At 38.7% G+C, this 20090-nt stretch overlaps 1 protein-coding gene across 4 annotated transcripts in view; it reads left to right on the plus strand.

Annotated features, from left to right (window-relative positions):
* Positions 1–935: 935 nt before the first annotated feature.
* LOC110988881 (uncharacterized) overlaps positions 936–20090 on the plus strand; it is a 36000-nt gene continuing 16845 nt past the window's right edge. The window contains exons 1-13 of one of the 4 annotated variants that reach the window (XM_087135176.1): positions 936–1486; positions 7433–7511; positions 8709–8883; positions 9785–9884; positions 10291–10478; positions 12662–12849; positions 13249–13439; positions 14935–15035; positions 15623–15913; positions 16513–16740; positions 18352–18556; positions 18800–19219; positions 19732–19895. In XM_087135176.1, the coding sequence (XP_086991302.1) occupies positions 8813–8883; positions 9785–9884; positions 10291–10478; positions 12662–12849; positions 13249–13439; positions 14935–15035; positions 15623–15913; positions 16513–16740; positions 18352–18556; positions 18800–19219; positions 19732–19895 (2147 nt within the window). In that variant the 5' untranslated portion in view covers positions 936–1486; positions 7433–7511; positions 8709–8812. The remainder of the gene's footprint in view (positions 1487–7432; positions 7512–8708; positions 8884–9784; positions 9885–10290; positions 10479–12661; positions 12850–13248; positions 13440–14934; positions 15036–15622; positions 15914–16512; positions 16741–18351; positions 18557–18799; positions 19220–19731; positions 19896–20090) is intronic. The other 3 variants (XM_087135175.1, XM_087135178.1, XM_087135177.1) reach the window with 3 other exon arrangements.

Here is a 20090-nt window from a genome sequence, read left to right on the forward strand (position 1 = left end):
AATAATAATACTAAGACTAAGTTATAACGCGCATTTTCGCAAGTTACAATGCGCGAGTTAATTATCCTGTGCAATATGCTAAAAAAATCGTGTTGCTCATTCCGTCTCCTGTCGATTGGCATCATTTTTTCAAAATTTCATCAGACAGAGCCAAAACTTTTCCCTGTTAAGAAGTAGGCTCGTAGAAAATACGTAAGGAAAAGGGTGACAGTCACTATAGGACAAAGAATTTCGATCAATTATACAAATGTATAAGTACATGTATATATACATGTATTAACTTTGCAAGTGGGTTAAATTATTAAGCCTTGTTGAAGCAGGGCAGACATAACAGGAGGGTACTAAGATTTTACCCGAATTATATAGCGCCCTCTTATCTTACGATACGCGTACCCGGCGCTGTATAATCCTAGATTTAAACCCTCGTAATATTAACCATGTTCCGTAAATTGAACGCTAATAATACGTGTACACGCTAACGAAAATTCTCTCATATCATGCTTTATTCTTATTTATCGTATCCAAAAAACACAGAAATTATGGAAAGTTGGCTTGTTACTACTTCAACTACCATCCGCAAATACTTGCTCGTCAGACATTTGTGGATAGAGTGTTTTTTAAGCTTTACTCTGAGTCTTATAGGATCGTGGATACCACCGTACTCCATGTTCTGTGTTGCAGCGGCCGCGGCGCCGCGCGCGCCGGCGAGAACCGTCAGAGGCGCAATTTGCTTCCATCGGGGTATGGATCCCCGTCTTCGCATTTCTGTCTACGCCGCTGTTTACATGAAAAAATATGTATTCCATTTTGCTTGAGAGCAAAACAAAAACATCTTCGGGGTCTTTTATCGATTTGCGTGCAAAGTTGTGGGATGGGCGCTCTTTTTCAACTTAGTTGCAGTAAACAGTCGCCGGAACCACAACGCAGAAATTTTGACCCTGTGTAACCAATCATGAAACCCGTCGTTCCTTCTTTCATGGCCGCCATCATGAATCATTGGTGAATGCTATTTGTATTACTGGATTTGTGCGAATGGAGTGACTTTCAAGCGACTGGTTTCTGTGATAATAGTGATTGTACCGTAGTGGATATGTATCTAGAGTATGCCTCAGGAAATATTCTATCATCTTTTGGTGGAACCAAATGTTAATGTGCGTTTCCGCGTCTACAAGCACTCGATGAAATTTGCCGGAGATTACGGAGGTTGTATTGTGAATTGGGAACGTAACAATCGCTGCTAATGTTGGCTGGTACTGTTATACACGTACTGAATAGGAAATTTGACAGCAGTGTTCATGCACAAGTACATGTACTGTACATGTATATGTAGTCACTGGTACTGTAGTGTACACAAATTTAGGAATGAGGTTGACGCATAGCGCCTTTATTTGACGTTTTGCGTGCATTCAATTTTGAATGGATAGCGTGTGAAATGCATTATCGCACCACCTCAGGAGATCAGATAGCTGTACATGACTTTCACGAGGTGAGTTTGTAGTGTGCTGCAGCCCAGTTTTATTGTGGCTTGGGTGCCAGTGTAATGTGACTTGTTTATAAAGGCAAGTTCATGAAAATGATGAAGTTAGGCCTAGGCCTTGGATCAGTGGTTTGGCATGTTTGGTCAGCCATCTTTCTTACCCACTCGACTTCTAGCTCTATACATGGCATGAAGGAAAAGTCATATTTGTGACTCGCCCCACTACTAGTGTGGCACGGACTCTCACTCCCGATCCATCCTTAAGGATGGATCGGGAGTGAGAGTCCCGATCCATCCTTAAGGACGGATCGGGAGTGAGAGTCCGTGAAGGATGGATCGGGAGTGAGAGTCCGTGCCACACTAGTGGGGCTAATTTGTGACCTGTCTTGGTTTTACATTAGCCATGTTTGCCAGTTACAGAATTCAGTGAATTAACTTTCCCTAGGCTGTTGGCTGTGAACTTGAACATGTTGAACTTTGAAGTTAATCATGTCAATTGACTTTGAGGGAAGGATATCCATATTGCCATTGCACATGAGCGGTCTTGAAACTTTCTCAAATTTATGTAGGCCTATTCCTAGGCCTACTCCATAAGGGCCTACTGAGTTGATTTGCCTTTGACATGTTTGAATAAAATCCATTCATAAAAATCAGGTCGAGGACCAAACCACATATACTAGCAATGCCGCTAGTTTCTGCTCACGTCACTTGCTCAAACGACAATGACATCATTTTTATCACGTCATGTGATAATGATGTAATTTTTCTCGTAAGATTTTGGGAAAATAACGAGACAACCACGGCTGTTACCGTTAGAGTCTATGGCAAAACTATTTGTGTTTGTGATGACTATTTTGGATAATTACTAAGGTAGTCATAAAATTTGCCATGGTAAATTAATGGAGATTTTTAATGGCAAAATTTTCATGCTTAAAGTAAGCTTCTGCAAAACTTTATTTTTTTTGCAGAATTCGCCACCGATACAAATTCAACACCTCCAGTGCAAGATTTGACCAAAAAATCTCCTTGATCCGCTTTTAGAAATTTCAAATAAGAGAAAAGTTTCACTGAGATCTTGGATAACATGTTTCCTGTAAGTTTGAGCAATCATACATGTAGCTCTTTGTATTGAAGTTTTCGGCCAATAAAGAGATTGAAGTCATCTGTAAACCATGATCTAAAGTAGCTCAGAAATTACGTCATCGTTGCACAATCACGCAGCATATGCATGGTTGAGCGTCATTGCTAGATTGTCATGTTTGGTTCCCGACCTGATAATCAACTCAGGCATGTCAGGAGGGACTACAGTAAAGTTGTGTAAGAGTCAAGATTGCGCTTAACAGACATGTTGGAGCATCACAATATTGGAGTGATATGAGCGTATGGGTATATAAATACAAAGAAGTTTGCCCAACCTGCCTGCAGAGAGCAGCCTCATTCTGCATATTTCAGTAAGCCAAATAGCCTTCCGTTGATTGTCCAAGGATATTAAAACATTTGCATGCTACGTGTACGGACCAGACAGGAAGAAAGTCAGTCTTACCTGTATATCTGTGAAAGTTGTAAGCACTTTGAACAAGTAATATGTACGGCAGCAGATTGCTTGTTTTGGTATGCTTTCTCGTATATTTATGTAACTTTTCATTGGGTGTTGGTATGCCGATGTTGATGACACTGTGTGCTAAAGGCTGTTACTGGTTTTTTTCCTTCTTTATTTCTGCCCCTTCCTTGGACCTTTGCCAAAAATCCTCCTTAAGTTAACAGACTTCCCATTTGAAATTGTTAGTGGCTACGACACTCAAAATGTGTAATGGTCTGATACAGCATTCCTCTCCATTTTTGCTTTCAGTGTACCGGTTACGTACTCGCAGGGGTCTATACATGTACATATGTACATTATCAGATGATGAACAGAGGAACTAGTGCCTGAAGTATTTCCACTGGTCATGTATGCAAATAACTGTTTTGTGTACTTCACAATGGAAGTTGCAAAATAGGTTTTCCAACCTTTTTTCTTTGAAAATGTTTTTCCAAATCACACATAAAAGGGGAAATGTTTAAACCACATTGTTTACAATCTGGCTAAGTTTTTCAAATTTAGCAGGACAAGGGAAGGTAAAAGAGCTATAAAGAAAACATGGAAAAAAGAAAATACCTACAGCAGGTCAATTTGTACCTTCGTTAACTCGTATCCAAAATTTAATGCCTTCGTCAACCTGTACCCAGTTCAACAGATCATAGTAATGAGGTCAACTCATAGTCACACTCAATTCAACCCATACCTAAGTCAACATTAACATGATTAAACAGCTGCAAATTTGAAAAAGTCATTTATAACCACATTGAGGTGTACTGAGAAGTATTTTTGTCAGCACTGTACAGTGAAACCAAAACAGTCGCATTTGCCCCTAAAAATATTATGACGTGCGGCCAAATGTTTGATTCTTATCGCCAATGGCAACCATGATTTGTGCCCGTTAGTCGCCCACCTTGTCAGTCATATTTCACGAACAATCGTTACTCAGTTTTCTTCTACATCATCGAGTGATGTGTCTCTGTATGACCACGCGGTCTTTCTCCATCTTACTACGTACACAGCATGAGCCCACGTTAACTGGAGCGTAGCTACATGTAGGTACATACATGCACATACAGGTACTAGGTACCCGAATCGACTGGTTTGTGGTCGCATGCCGTAAAGAGTGTGTATGGGGAGCTGAGATGTTGTTGCACGTATTCATTAGCAGATGCACAAGCTATCTCACTACGAACATCTAACAAAAGAAACACAGTGCACTAACAATGAGCGTCCATTGTTATTGCGCTGTGTTTCTTTTGTTAGATGTTCATCATGTTCATAGTGTCTATGCATGAACATGTGCCGGTCCGGTCCCGGGTACGAAATGCTCGAATGTAAGAGAACAAACATGCTTTGTCTTTTCTTTCAGCCTTTTTTTCATACAACATGGGTGCCATTTTTTATTTATTCCACAAGCACAAAATCCAAAGCCTTTCTGTCCTGCGAATAACTGACAGAATAATGTTTCTGTGTGTTTTGTCAGGTTTTGTACATGTTGTAGGCCTAACTTGTGTATTTTGCAAATGTGAGTACAGCATGTACAAAAATCGACCTGGCGCCAAACTTTGTTTTTCTACGAGCCAGTGGCTCCTCATTTTAATTTTCTCTGTACAGCACTGTTTTGTCACCTGAGTAATAAACAAAATGAAGTTTCGTAAAGTACATCCAGACCCAGTGTAGCTGTGTTCTGTAGACTGGTATTTTAAAGTTCACAACTTTGCTTATCTTTTGGATGTTGGCCCAAGACCTCTTCTAATCAGTCAAAAGGTGCATCTTGTGCTGCCGTAGTCTCTTTACAGCCTATCCATTGATCAAGTCAGTGATCTGAATCATTTGTGATTATGAGTACCATTTTACAGGTCAAAATACCTGAACATGTATGTATTAAAGGCGACAGTTTGATGTCCCTGTCAAATTTAAATGAGTTTAGTGTTCTGTGATGAACCATGAACAGACTATATGAAAGATTACAGGCTAATGGCATTGCCTGTATATAGAGCAGTTACTCCTAAGGACATGGTATAAAGCTAATGATTCCAAGTAAAATAGTTTTTAAAGTACATGTGGAAATGATTTTGGCTGCTTGACAAAACTTTGGACAAGGGAAAAATGAATTGTATTTAAAAAACCTAAATGGCACTGCCAAACTGCAGATAAAGGAAATTACATGTACATGTCTGCATTTTAAAAATTTATTATTTTTAACAACTAAGAACAAGTACATGTACAATCCAATAATAGTCTTTACTGCCAAAAGAAGAAATAGGAGACATATTACACTTGCCTCTTTTGAGGATAGTTTTACATTGATGTACATCAATCAAAAAGATGTCTTAGTCAGCATTTGAAAACGAGTGTCTGCATTTTGCCTTACACTGGAAAACAGGGCATTAAAGTTTCTAAGATTTTTGTACTTTTAGATGCATAAATACATGTAGACGTGTATACAACTAAACAAGGTGTTCATAATGGCCTTAATAGTGTGTCCAGAATGTGCCTGGACACTCCTATCCTTGGATACAAGCAACCCCTTTACAAAGGTGGGCACAAGGTGACCTGGGCATGAGTTGCATGTTCCCACTGTACAGGCACGTACATACGTGTACACGTACATTATATTAATTACATGTACATACATGTATACCTTGTACATGTATGCTTGGTCACAATTTAAATTGATTGATGTTGTCTTTACACTGTTTATTAAATTCTATTTTATAAAATACAGGAGGGTTTGCTATAATTGTACATGTAATTGCATCATAACTATCCAGATCCATTTTCAATTTCTTCCTTGCCATGTGTACATGTATGCAATACAGGGACATGTACATTATACATGTATGTACGATACTTGACTCCATGAATCTGTAATGGATACTGTACTGTCAGTTTCATAGCAACAGCATGCAGCCAGTATTACATCTTGTGAAGAAATACATGTACATGTAGTAATGTATATTACATTATTGTGCTTACAATCGTGTTTAAGTATTGTGGTTTTTCATTTGTCTTAATGTCACTTTTTCTTTAGCGTTGTGATAACCAGTGTCCTGGTGGTACACTTACGTTCCCATGTAGGACAACCAGGAGATTCAGTCATAGAATGCATAGATTACAGTGTAAATAGAATACATGGTGTGTTACTACATATGTGTATGTACATGTAAATGTACACGTAGTAATACACCGTTTAACAGAATCACACATTATGCTATCACACATGTTGTTTCTATTGTCTGGAGAGAGCAATCGCTGTGATGCCATCAATAATTTGACAGTTTATCCATCGGAGTCCACTATAAACAAAGCAGTTTGGGTTTTAAATCATCGATTATAGTCAGCCTGTACAGAACTATTGTGTGGCTAAATCCCCACATCTTCTATTGAATGAAATTAAGGTGTCCATGCATAACTTTTTTTTCAAGATGTAAAATGCACGATTCATAAGTGTAACATATGTTTTTGTTTGTGTTCAGTAGAAATATTTACCCTGTGACCATGTGAATTACGGGGCATGTAAGTACCAGTAGTGTTGTAAAGCAGGCCTAGTACATATACATGTACATGTACAGTAGTATGATGATAAAAATGTATATAAGTACATGTATTTATGTGATCAGTTACCAGACCATGATGTGTAACACCAAAATGTGTCCACATAGTTGCGTATAAAATATTATACTTGAACTTGAGATCATCATGCACATGGACATGTTCATTAAGTAAAAAATACATATAACCTGTAATTGTACATCTGCACGTACGTGGACAAAACATTTAACAGGTCGTAGGAGAGGCTGCATTTGCATTTGAAAGGCTGCCTTCAAGGCAGTATTGCGTCCACACACAAATCACGTCGGCGGTTTGTGCATGTATGTACATGTATATGTACATGTAGATGCACAACTATTTTAGGCTTCATGTGTTTAACATCAGCCTCCATGTTCATATATATAGTTGTTGTATTTTACAACATACTTTACCCCAGTTAATTAGAAAAATTATCTGAAGCATTGTCTAGAAATATCGTTCCATTGTGTGTCAATACTTGTATCTACAGTCTTTGTGTACTATGCACAGTGCTGTTTTAATGGAAAATTTCTTCACTAAATTCTAATTGGCATAATGGGTTTACAGGGAATATTTCGAACAAAGGCAGTGACTCACTGCTTGATAAGTGCTCACATTGTGCTCGATCTTGTCATGGGGCTATTTGCTGTATTGCTGTTTGTATACATGTAGAAACAGTAAGGATTAATACCAATGACTGTTTATGGAACTATACAGGTGTTTGTCATTCTCAGATTATGATATACACATTTTTGAAGGTTTGTTACCCAAAATGTGGGATTTTTTCTTTCCCTTTTTTGTAGAGGCCTTGCAAATTACAACTGCAGCAGGAAATTAATCTGTATACACACTGAAAATTGCTGATCAATGTACATGTATGAGGTATGCTTGTACATATACGTGTAAGTTTAGATCAGAAAGACTTTAACAGTGCATGTCTTTACCAATTTTCTCAACATTGTTTTTATTTTTAATTATAAACACATGATCATTGTACAGGTCATTTACACACAGTTGCAAAAGTTACTGTATTGGCTTATCAAATAACATTTGCAAACCCAATTAATTTAAGATAATGAACAGGCCTTCAAAAGTCACATTGTTCATGATTTGGCAATTTGAAGATACATAACATGAAATGTGTTGCATGTGCATGCATATCATTTGCAATGTCTATTGCTTAGGGACCAAATTGAGCAAACAGTGTGTAAAAATGTATTACCTTCGGTACGCGTACATATTTTGACACATCAGCACAACACATAACCTGCCAAGTATTCTGATTTAATCACAACTGTTCCGATTTTCAAGTTTTCAAAGGCCTAAAATCGAAGCATTTTGATTTCCATGGAAAGGGAATAAAATAAGTCCTGGCAAGAGAAGCATATTTTGCAGAAAAAGGGGGTCATTATTTGCTGTCAAACAATTGCATTTAAACATACATACAGGTGCGTTCATGTACATGTACATGCAAGTAGCATTTTTTGCTATGGGCTCGAAAAATATGGGTTCCAATTTCTGAGTTTTCATTGTTGGCAGGTATGACAACATGGTCTTGGTAGGCTGAGATGTACATGCACATGTATGTACATGTACTTGCATACGTGTACAATGCATAATGCTACAGCCAACGTGGTAAAGTTGTGTCATATTTTTAAGTAGAGGTATGCGTGCTGTTGTGTTATTTTACAGTTTTCATGCCAAAAGTGTTGCACAGGCATTACAAGAAAGATAATTTTTCCCTGGTTGTTGGTCTTGCCGTGTATTGTCAACACACAAAGTAATCTGTTGTTAAGTGTTGAAGTTGGTTATGCTGCATTTACTTGCAGATTATATCTTTGAAAATTGTACTTTATATAGTTTTGTTTCAGTTTGTTTTTCTTTTGTTTGTTTGTTGGGTTGTTTGTTTGGTTGTTTGTTTGTTTGTTTGTTTGTTTGTTTGTTTGTTTGTTTCGGGAAAGTTTTTATTGTTTTCTGTTTTGTTTTGTTTATGGGGAGGTGAAAGATAATTATTGATGGAAATATCTATTTGTACATTTCATGTATATCAATACATTGCTTTTACTTTTTTTATCCCAGGGTCCTGAGGACAAAGCACTTGCCATGTATGCAAAGTGCAGCGTCCCTTGGACAACAGCTGCCCTGCATCCCCGACAACTTAGCCCCATGTTAACTACTGCGTAATGAGTAACATACTAGTATATGACGGAGCATTGACAGACAAGAACTATGCTGCCATGGCTGCAGGTTCTGAGTAAGTAGTGAGCCAGGAAGTGTTTGTGTTCTTGTCCTCTGTGTAGCAGGGAGACATTTTAACCGTACCCCCTAGGCCTTTTTGCTAGGCACCGACTTTAATCCTTCAAAATCTTCTGATTATCTGTGCAGAAAATTCCCACTGATTGCATTCAGCCTCAGTCTGCCAAAATGTCTTGAATATGGCCCCTTGAAGGTTGCCCACTGCCTCACTCCTTCAGAATCCTTAAGCAGTTCTTGCTGTATGGAGGTAGAAAGAACAATATTATGGAACAGTATGTTAATGATTTTCTGTATAATCTACACATGAATTTATGCAAAGCTGAGCGTAAATATCACAGGGTCTAACCCGCAATCATGACACATTGCATCTTTCACAATCAGCTACACTTTATTCCTCCAAACTCTTCCAAAACCACCCAGAGGATGTCGGAGGTTTGAGGATGGTAAGGTTTAACACCGTACAACTGCCACCATTTTTATTTTCTGTTTAGACAAACGTTCTGCTTGTGGCACTGGTGTGTTGGCACCTATCACTCCCCTCATGTTTGTATTGTAATGTGCTTTTGGTTTTAAAAGCCACTTTGTATTCATTGCTTCTTTTTCCAGGTGAATTTTTATATTTGATAGTAACAGTTCGAAATGTCAGTAATTTCTATAACATGTTAAACCACATTCTCATCCTTTCAACTTTGAACTTTGATCAACGAAACGAGAAACAAAATTTATGGATATTTGCTCACTGACTGTAGTTCATTGACATTGAACTTCCTTCCTTGTCTATGAAAATTCATCCCCATAAAATAGAAGTTATCTTGGCAGTTGCTTTAATATATTATCAATTTCACTGGCCGTTGTTCTCTTAGCAATTTTGTTTTTCTTTCTTTTATACACCACTGCAGTCCCGAACCAGTAGAACAACCCGTGGCAACAGGAGATGTCACCAGTCACCCAACACACACGGCTCATGCAACCACCCATTATATTGGTTTACCTTATCAGGTACAATACACTCTTATGCAGGCAGTAAAAGACTTGCTGCTTGAAGTATCTTGCAATATTATGAGATTTGAATGTATGGGGCTTGATCGAGTGTTCAAAAATGAGAACTTATATGGATATTTTTATGGTGCTAATCAAACTAGGAATTAATCAGTTTATAGAAGCATGTTAGTTTGATGAAGGTACTAAAGGAAAAAAGAAAAAACTGAATTGTAATCATTCAAGTTTTGACTTTTAGTCTAGCAAAGTGATACATATTGTTAAATAATTAATGCCAAATAATGTTTTCTTTGCTTGGTAAAAAGTAACTCATTAGATATTGTATGCCATATTAGTGAAATATCCTTTACCTAAGACAGCTGTGCCAGAGTTCAAAACACTGGTTTCCTTTGTTTGCTGCATGTAGGATCATAATTATGGTGCGCCCCCTCCTCCTACCCCACCTGAGTCACCTTCTCCAGTCCCCATAGTCTCCCCAGTAGCAACCAAAGTAAACGGGATATTTGATGACCCTTTGAAGCTTGAGGTGAAGGTCACTGTAAGTTCTCCAGAGCCAGCAGAAAGCAAAGACGAAGGGGTAACCAGATGCATATGGTGAGTTCACTTTTTTAGGGGGTCAGATACACGTACATGAATGTGTGGATTATTGTGAAGAGTTTAGCCTTGCACATAACCCCCATCAGGTTTTCTGTAGGCAGCCAGTGCCACATTTGTGGACTGTTAAATTGAAAATGTTCAACCTCTGATCGCAGCTGCAATTTTTATTACGTCTAGCTGGGGTTGAAGGGGTTTTCAACACTTGTGAAGGAGATCAGATGAGCGTTGTGTCCCGACCAGCATTAAGTCTTGCATGTACGAAATCTAATATCCAGTGGTTAACCCTGATGCAGTGACAATTTGTGCTTTGGAAGTTTGTGCTGAAAGTTCCCAACTAGAAATGAGAAGCTTGTGGTATTTGTCCTTCGCTGAGAACTTGATGTACCCATAGATGACATATGCAGAATTCTGTGGTAGCCACAGAGTTTGCTGAACACATAAATGTTGGCTCGGCGGAATTAGGTTACTAGCCAAAAATATGAACGTACAGTGTATGCTACTCCTGATCGGTTTCTGCTGATTTTTATTTAACGCATAAATTGTTTTAGAAAAGCTAGTTCTTGGAAAAACTGCTGTTTGAAACTGTAAGTGGTTTTTCCAGTTGAAAAAAGTTTGAACTCAAAAGGTTTAGAAGTTCAACCAATCAAAAACAAACTTCACTCAAATCAAACATTCATGCCACAGTTAGCCTTGCTTGTTTTATATGTGGCTAAAATACAAATTAAAGCAGGTTATGCTAGAACCTCTGTATGCATGGGTTTATGTGTAGATGTAAACAAAAGTACTTGAGGCAAAAAAACCCCTAGAACACTGTAGTCCTGCTTCCTGTTAATATGCCATCTGAAAGTAGGGTGTAGATAGATTTGGGGGGGGGCTCTTATACTGATTTGTTGTGAAGCTGAGTGTTAACTGATTAACCCTAACAGTCCTCAATCCTTCACCTGTTGGAGGACTGAGGACTGTTAGGGTTAAATATACATGTAACAGCAAGAAAGGTCAGGCGACATTTGTGTTACATGAAAGGAACAACACTTTTATAGGATACTAGTTTTTTTGCATAAACGAGTCAGTTGAGCCTTTATTGCACCACAATCAAACTGTTGTAGACACATTTGTATTTGTATTTCTCCCTTTATTTCCAGTTTTATTCCAATCATTCCCTCCCCCTGAAAAAAAAAAGAAAACTTCAGGGCATTCCTTTTAAATAGAGTATGTTAGGGAAGAGGATAATTTTTTTGCTGTACCACGATTTACACCATAATTTTCCTTGAATAGAATTAAGATTTAAATTCACTTCATTTGAGTGGAAATAACGTACTCTGGGCAAACATTTCAATAGAGGCAATTTACTTTAGAGTTTACCAGAAAATGATTGAATAGGGTAATGACTTTTCATATGGACTAAGCAGTCTGGACATTCTTGGATTTCAATTTGAATTTGGATGAGGACGCCTGACAAAATGTGTGTATATGAGGCTGTCAACAAATGCTGAACTAAAGTGGAAAGCTTGCAGTAGCACCATGCAAGGATACGATCTCTTTGTGAGTCTGTATGGTTCTGAAAAGAACCGTGGTTCACAGTTCTTTTCAGAACCATACAGACTCACAAAGAGATTGTATCCTTGCATGGTGCTACCGCAAGCTTTCCACCTTAGTTGTCTGTCACCATGAATACCTTGAAATCCCAAATGCTGAACTGCAGGATATGATACCAGTGTTCCCCCCATAAAATAAAAAATGTGGCCTCTTTGAAGCAAAACACTAGGTAGAACAGTGCATTGTGATTCTTGTTCATGTCTTTTGGGGTGATCAAAAGAGGGCTCAAAGTTGGCATCCAGAACTTCATCGGAAAGAAGACAAGGAAACAGTGCAGATGTGTAGATTGATCCTCAAGTCAAAAAAATCTGCAGAACGTGTTCTTAGGTTCTTTGACCTGTGAAACTCAAAAGGATTAAATGATTCTATAAAAGGTTTGTGAAGCTAGACAATATATAATGGATACACAAGTGATCTCTTTTAAGCTTGCTGTTTGCTGCAGTCAAGTTACCTCGTGAAATCTCTTAGATTCTATTATTTCTGATTCAGAGTATTTAATGTTTGAAATCTATCGTCTGAACTGTTAAGTGGACCACTTGTTTCCAATTTCATTCCGATAATCGTGATTGCCCTCCCTTCCTCAGCAACTTCGATCATGATGATGGCTACATGATCTGCTGTGACCGTTGCTGTGTCTGGCAGCATGTGGACTGTATGGGTCTTGAGAGGGACAGTATCCCTGAGACATTCTATTGTGAGAGATGTCAGCCGCGTGAAGTGGACAAGCAACGAGCTGTTGCACTCCAGAGCAAGAAACGTGCAGCCATGTCAGGTGAGATCGCTACGACTGTACTGTTCTCAGAACCAAATCAAAGTGATGCCCTCTAAAAGTAGGCGTGCAACTTTTCCTTTGATCAGCTGATTTCCTTGTTTTTCACTTCACACTCATGCCATTGAAAATTGGAAAACACCGTACAAAGTCTTTCCTTAGTCCAAGTTGCATGCCTGTAAAAGGGGTCATAACTCTTTCTTGGAGTAAGTCACATTCACAAAACAAAATGGAAAAGAAAAATTGTAAATTTGAATGGTATAATTGAGTTTGTTTTTGAATTGTTGCAATTGCCGTGTTCAAAAGTACTTGTTACACACTGTCAGAAGTACTCCTGTAGTTGTTTTGATAGCACATTGCATAGAGTTGACCTGTAGTCAATTACTGTTTAACTTGACACAGATGACTCCTCGAGTGACAGTGTCGATGAGGTTCCAGCTGTGTCAGTAGGCGCCGGAGCAACATACACAGCCATTTCTAACTCTCCCACAAGCCTGACACTGACCACTCACAGTAAGCACAAGAAGATGAAGAAGAAAAAGAAGAAACGATCCAAGGAAAAAGAGGAAGACAAACATCATAAAAAGAGAAAGGTAAGAAATGACCAAATACCTGGGCATTCCCTCGTTTCATCTGGAAGAGACAAATTTCTCTTGGAATTTTTATTTTTGGAGTGACTGAAAGGCTTTTAAATTTATAGCAGATATATTCAGATGGTGACCAGCAGAATTCATTTGGGAAAATCTGATGGAAAGTTGATTAACGTTAACCGAGGGTGTATGGCAAAAGTGCATGGCTGATTTCGTAGGATGAAAGTCCAGGATTAGACCTTATGTTGTCTGTGCTTAGTCAAGCACAAAATCAGCCTGATATTTCCTTTGAATCAACTGCACTGCTCAAGAATGCCATTCACACTGCCTCAACATAATGATAGGAATTGCCGCAGGATTTTGAAAGATTTGGGCAGTTAGGCACATCTCCAAATGACATTTTCAAGAAATTTTGGAGGATTTGGGCCGAATGCAATTTTTTTAATGTTGAAAATCGGAGGATTTCGGGGGATTCAGGATGGTTCCTGGTAAAAAGGCCTGGGGGCTTAGGGTTAAATTCGATCATTCGCTCAGTCACAACACTGTCTACACTGTTCATTTCAGCAAAATACTAATGAAAACAATAGTGAATCACTTTAAAATACAGTGGATGCTTTGTTTTTGATACAAAAATTCCAGGTTCACAGCAGTAGTAATATTCCAATGAACCACAATAAGATTCCACTTTTCGTTTCACTGACCTATTCTGTCATTGAAATGAGAGCCCCTAACAGTTGATGTACATGTGGCTGTACTGAATAGTTCATTGAGTACTTGCGTGCTTCCATGTGTGTGGAAGGAGCGCTTCTGTGAAATATTACAATCACATTTGGATAGTGAAACAGGATGTTTAACCCACAAAAAAAACCCTGTGGTAGATCGAGGGGAAAATGCTATGCCTGTGCCAATAGAAATTACATCCACAAATCACAACCTATGTGGTGTGGTTTGTACATGTATGTGTGTGCAGAAAATAGAACTTGGCTCTCTGTATTGTGAACTGCAACAATGCAGGGATATGCCTGATAATTAAAAGTGTACTTTCTTACATTACATTACATTACATGCAGAATTGATTTGGTTAATATGTTTTGCTCTTATGTATAACAACATTCATTATTAACCCTAACCCTCAGTCCTCCAACAGGTGAAGAATTGAGGACTGTTAGGGTTTGAGTGAACTTTGTAGCTTGTTGAAAAACTAAGATTAAGCATAACAATGCAAGTATCGTTATTAAAGTTTGGCCTTAAAAGTGAGATGGATGGACCAGCTTTTTAATATGTGAAACAATTTACAGTAAAAGTCTTAATCTGATTTTATCTCAACTTACAATGAAATACATAATTTGGTAATAAAATGAAGGTGACTAAAACATGCCAAGTCCTTTTTTATTTTTACATATTCCAAAAAGGGAAATAATAGCCCAATTTTCCAGTGCACTGTTTCATTGTAACTAGTTCCCACTTGTATTCTGAATAAATTTGCACCAATAAATAGAAGCGCCACAGCAAGAAGTGCAACAAGTCTGAGGATATAACTGCTCCTGTAGAACTTGACATCATGGATGAGGAGGCCATGCCAGCCTGGAATGATTCAGAGTGAGTCATAGCCTAATTGGGGACTAGTAATATCCACACGACCATTTCTTGAATGTATTCACTGGCCAGAAATAACACACTCTCTCTTGGGTAAAATTGGAAAATCAGTCCAAAGCACCTGTTACGGGAAATGTGTTGAAGTACATTGAGAATTCTCAATGCTAGGGGTCGATTCAGTTTGTGTTTTTTATAGTTGCCAATATGCTCTTCTGTGTTCAAAGAGGTTGCAACATTGACATTTCCTCTTTCACTCTTGGTGAGTTGCTGTGGGAGAAAAAGTGTTAGCACAAAGCTGAATGCTGAGTTGATATCAAAATTCCAAATAAAGTGTAAAAAGTTTTTTGTTCAAAGGGTGAGTTTTGCTCTGGAGAATGTACATTTAAAGCAGCAAAGTAACTAATAGTTCTGCATTACCTCTCACTGGATAGTGTCTGTTTTTGTGTTACATTCAACTGGTTTGATCTGCGATCACCAGGTTTTAAATTCGAAGTTCAAGGCCTGAATACCAGTGGAGGCTGGAAATGTTTAATCATGAGGTATTGCTGCTAGGATGCAGAGGCAAGTTATTTCTATGCTGGTCCTTACAGAGAGACACATGACAGGTACGAGGAAGCTGCCTGCAACCAGTATAGTGCCGATATTCAACACATCATTGCATCCCGTGCTAAGGGAGGAAAACCAGACCCATTGCCATTTGCCCTCACTGATCTACCCAAGCCCACCAATCCCTTAGTGAGTCTGAATAGGTTTGGGAGGAACGCATCCAGTGTGGGAATTGCTGCTTCCGAGAGCCTCCAAAGTAATGACTTCATCATTGAGTACTTGGGTAAAGTGATGCTCAAGGAACAGTTAGAAGGAGACAAGGCATTCTTTAAGCGGTAAGTACACATTAGCCTATCTTCATTAACAGTCTCTCTTCATGCATATCCTTTGTTGTTTTTTTTTACTTTACTGATATCATCACTAAAATAACACAAGTTATAACATGAATGTAAGAATTGTGAAGTGCTTTCTGTGATTGACCCGGAAATAAATGGACATAAATACTTCAAATTAACACCGAAAACCTTGTACTTTGTATTGAGATATGTCAGAAAGAAAAAATTGTTGCTCAGTGTTGATTTCTTAAGTTTGAATTTGTACCAATTTCTATCTAAATTGTTCATCTCAAATTTCCCCTGTTAAGATACAAATATGCATAAGTTCTCAATGACATATTTCAGATTGAAATATGCATTTCTGTGGTTATGCTGCTCATTCAGCATTCTTTTTCTTGATGTGTTTGTTTAGCATTGGCATCATATTTAAGCATACATGTATATGCTTTTTGTGCTATAAATAAGTTATGACTAATTATTTTAGTGAGCACATGTGTGAAGATGAAAATCATAAGAATGACAATGTACAAAAATTCTATTTCAATTTTGTTACTAAATTTGTAAAATTTGCTGAAATAGTACTTACTTCTGTCTTTTAGGCATTACCCATACGTGTTGTTCTATTCCAAATTCAACAATGTGGATATCTGTATCGATGCACGGAACTATGGAAATGCCGCCCGCTTTGTGAGGAGATCCTGTTCTCCAAATGCCGAGGTGCGGCACTACGTTGAGAACAACATGCTTCACTTCTGCTTGTTTGCGCTACTGAACATTTCAAAGAAGACAGAGGTTACTATTGGGTTTGACTTCAATTACATGGACTGGTGAGTCAAACGATGAAACAGACCAAGGTTTCTGGTTCCAAAAATGGCATCATTCACATAAACAGTGTATTTTTATATGCTGGCCTGAAACGCTTGGAGGTTCAGTACAGTAAGAGTAAGAACCAGGAAATGTAGATGTGTAGTTAATTTGGCAAGGTCAGTTTATAAATAAAAGCTCATTTATCCATTCATTTTATTTCCTTCTACACAGTTTGCCTTTGAATTGTTGACAGTTTTATTTCAGTTTTGCTATATTCCATTGTTTAATTTACTGTTCCCCTGTTGAAGCTGTATGATGTCCTACCAGATTCTTTGGCTACATTTTATATCTAGGAATAAGAGCACGTCAGGCCATGACAATTTTTTTTAGCGTGCCATGCCATAAATTTGCTTGTCCGAATTGGGTCAACACTTGCCCAAGATTTCTCGGAATCCATGATTATCATGGTAATTTAACTTAAGCCAGCTGCACGGTACGCAGTCTTTTATTAGGGCCAAAAAAAAAAAGTTGTGCTGATTACATGCCTCTCAAAAATTGGGTCAGTGGGTCAGGAATTTTTATTTTTGGGGGGGAAATTTTTTGTGATGATTGAATGGCATGACTGGGAATGAGAGCTTCCAAATTACCTCAAAAAGTGATGAATGCTTGTCTTAATCTATGTAAAATTTCTACAGTTGACAATTTACAAGAATTATGGACAATTCACTCAGTGCTACTCGGGCAATCAGGATGGCAAACTAGCCAACAATGTCCGTGTATCGCGTGGTAAGCATGCATGATGCATCCAGACCAGCGGGCGATAAATCTTGTGCCGCAGCAGGAAATTTGTTGAAACATGCTCGCTTGAAGTACAAGCAAAAGAACTTCGAGTTAAACTCATGAGCACAAAAATTACATATATAAATAAGAGACCAAGTTCTGTAATTAACTTGCAGAAAACCTCTTGCAACGTCGATGTTTTTGACCTGCAGCTTTAGGGTTGTATGTGTGTACGGCTGTAATCGACCGGGACGTACAGTGCATGTATAGACTGGTTCACGTTCCTATATTTCCATCACGCGTTCTTTTGCATGGGCACAGCTCGGCGGGAACCAGTGCAGCTTCACTTAATGCATTGAGTTTTGCGCACGTGTTTTCACCACTGCGACAGCGAAACGTGAATGGGAACTCGTGAAAATAACTGAAGTTTCTTTTCAACCATTCCAAATGTAAGTAGGAAAAACGTGTAAAAACAAGCAGTTTAATGTGAGAAAAAAGTTATTGAAAGATGTTTTGTGACGACAGAAAAGACGTCAGCTTTTCTGGACTTGCCCGGGCACAGCTGGTAGAATTTTAACTGCCTGAATGAAACTTTGACAGGCGATTCGTCGTGGCCTGATTATTTTTGTTCTTTATTATTTAATTTTCATTAGGACCATTACAAATTGAAAAACACCTTAATAAGTCGTGTATGGTTTGGAAGTTCCTTGTTTCTCTAAATTCCAAGTTGCATGCAATAATATACATGATAGTTGACGTTATTTAGGCACACATTCCACCCCACCCCTCTCCTTTTTAAAAAAAGATTTACTAGGATTGACAAGTTCGTCTTGTTTCATTTTGTTCAAAAGTTCATACCCAGTACTCTGTGCCTGCTCCAAGAAAAACTGCATTGTGAAACGCCACTTGAGAAAGCAGAACAGTCAAGTCACAGCAGCAAAGAGTCCCGTCAGCAATCATCTGCAGGACACCTCCACATTATCGTTGGGCTCCAACCTCAGCAAGAAGAGAATGGTGTCTCCTCTCAGGGTCTCACTCTCTGCTCATAATGCACAGGTATCTTTATCCACCATCGTAAATCACATATATTAGGCCTTTTTGAAATGTATGTACAGGCCTGTGGTCGCTCACTGATATTTTGTGCATGCAGTGTCAAGCACTTTTTCATTTAAATCCTGTGAAATTTTCAAATTTGTTCTTCAGTCTGAAAGTTTGAAGAAATTTTTTTGTATATTGTGTATTAATATCAGAGTAATATTTGTTTTTGGATTATACAAACTTGTTCTTGCTTTGACGCAGAATCAAGCTCAGCCTCTGCCAGCTACCAACGGTGAAGAGTCCATGCACCACTCCCCCAGTAACCCAGAAGCGTCGCCAGTGCACACCCCCAGCAACAACACCTCAGCACAACTGGAAACAGAAGAGTCTGAAGAAAACCAGGCCGAGACCAAGCTGCCACCCTCAGCAGCCAGGAAACTGACGCGAGAAGAGCGTAAGATGGAGGCCATCCTGCAGGCTTTTGCGCGGTTAGAAAAGACAGAGAAGCGACGCAAGGAAGCTCTGGAAAGAACGTCGGCTAGCAAAACGACAGCACCAACGCTGGGTACCGGCACGGCTACAGAGACAAAAGCCACGACAAAAGCCCCTGCAAAGCAACCAGAGGAGAAAGTTGAAGATAAGGAAGATTTACACGTTGCAGAAGAAGAGTTGGAAAAAACAGTGAGTATCTGTAACTTTCCAAGTGACCCTTACTTTCCAAGCTTTGTTTGGACTAAAATGCAGGACATCAAAATGCAATTGCTGCAGTGGTACCTGGAAGGCACGTCAGTAGCACTGTCTTCTGAAGGGTGACACTGAGCACTTTATTTGCACGATACACCTCATTAGTGTACTTATGTACACTTGGATCATATCTTCCAGATATATTTAAGAGTAGGAGGTACACTGTGAGTCTGATATGGTATTTAATGTTGAGTGATCCATAGTGTTAAAATGAGGGTCAAAAGATCTCACGAGTAAGTATTCTATACCACAGAGATGTCTGAACGCAACCAGGAAAAAAAAATTAGTAAACTGTTCAGGCCATTGCCTTTATTTTGCAACACATCAATGACTATATCTTGGATTTTGTGTGATGAAATGCAACTGTTCAAAGAGACACATGTAAGGAGCTTGAAGAGGAGTGCTCATTGGATACTTTGATGCTTATTATTGCACCTGTTGCATTCCAGGACTCACTTCCAGGTGCAATGCCAGATGAAGCACCGTCAGTGGAGGTTACAGAGATAGATTCTTCCAGTATCCTTAGTGCTGCACCTGTGTCTTCTGCATCCACAGTGACCACGTCGTCTGTTACTACACCTGCAGTCATCACCAGACCTAAAACCTTTAAAGGGTAGGTGTCCTCAGCAAATCACAAGCATTGCGTCCCCTGTAATTTGGTGCTGGGAAAACATCAATATAAAGGCTAGTTCATACTGCCAGCGCAAACTTGAATTTGTGTAGTCAGATCAAATATTCTAGCGGTGAATTTGCAAAAGTTGAACACATTTCAACTGGAGCAAAGTTTGCGGCAAATCTTTCGTGATGT

Source organism: Acanthaster planci, linkage group LG04 (assembly GCF_054643075.1).
Source record: "Acanthaster planci isolate LZ-2023a linkage group LG04, COTS_SCS, whole genome shotgun sequence".
NCBI classification, from domain to species: Eukaryota; Metazoa; Echinodermata; class Asteroidea; order Valvatida; family Acanthasteridae; genus Acanthaster; species Acanthaster planci.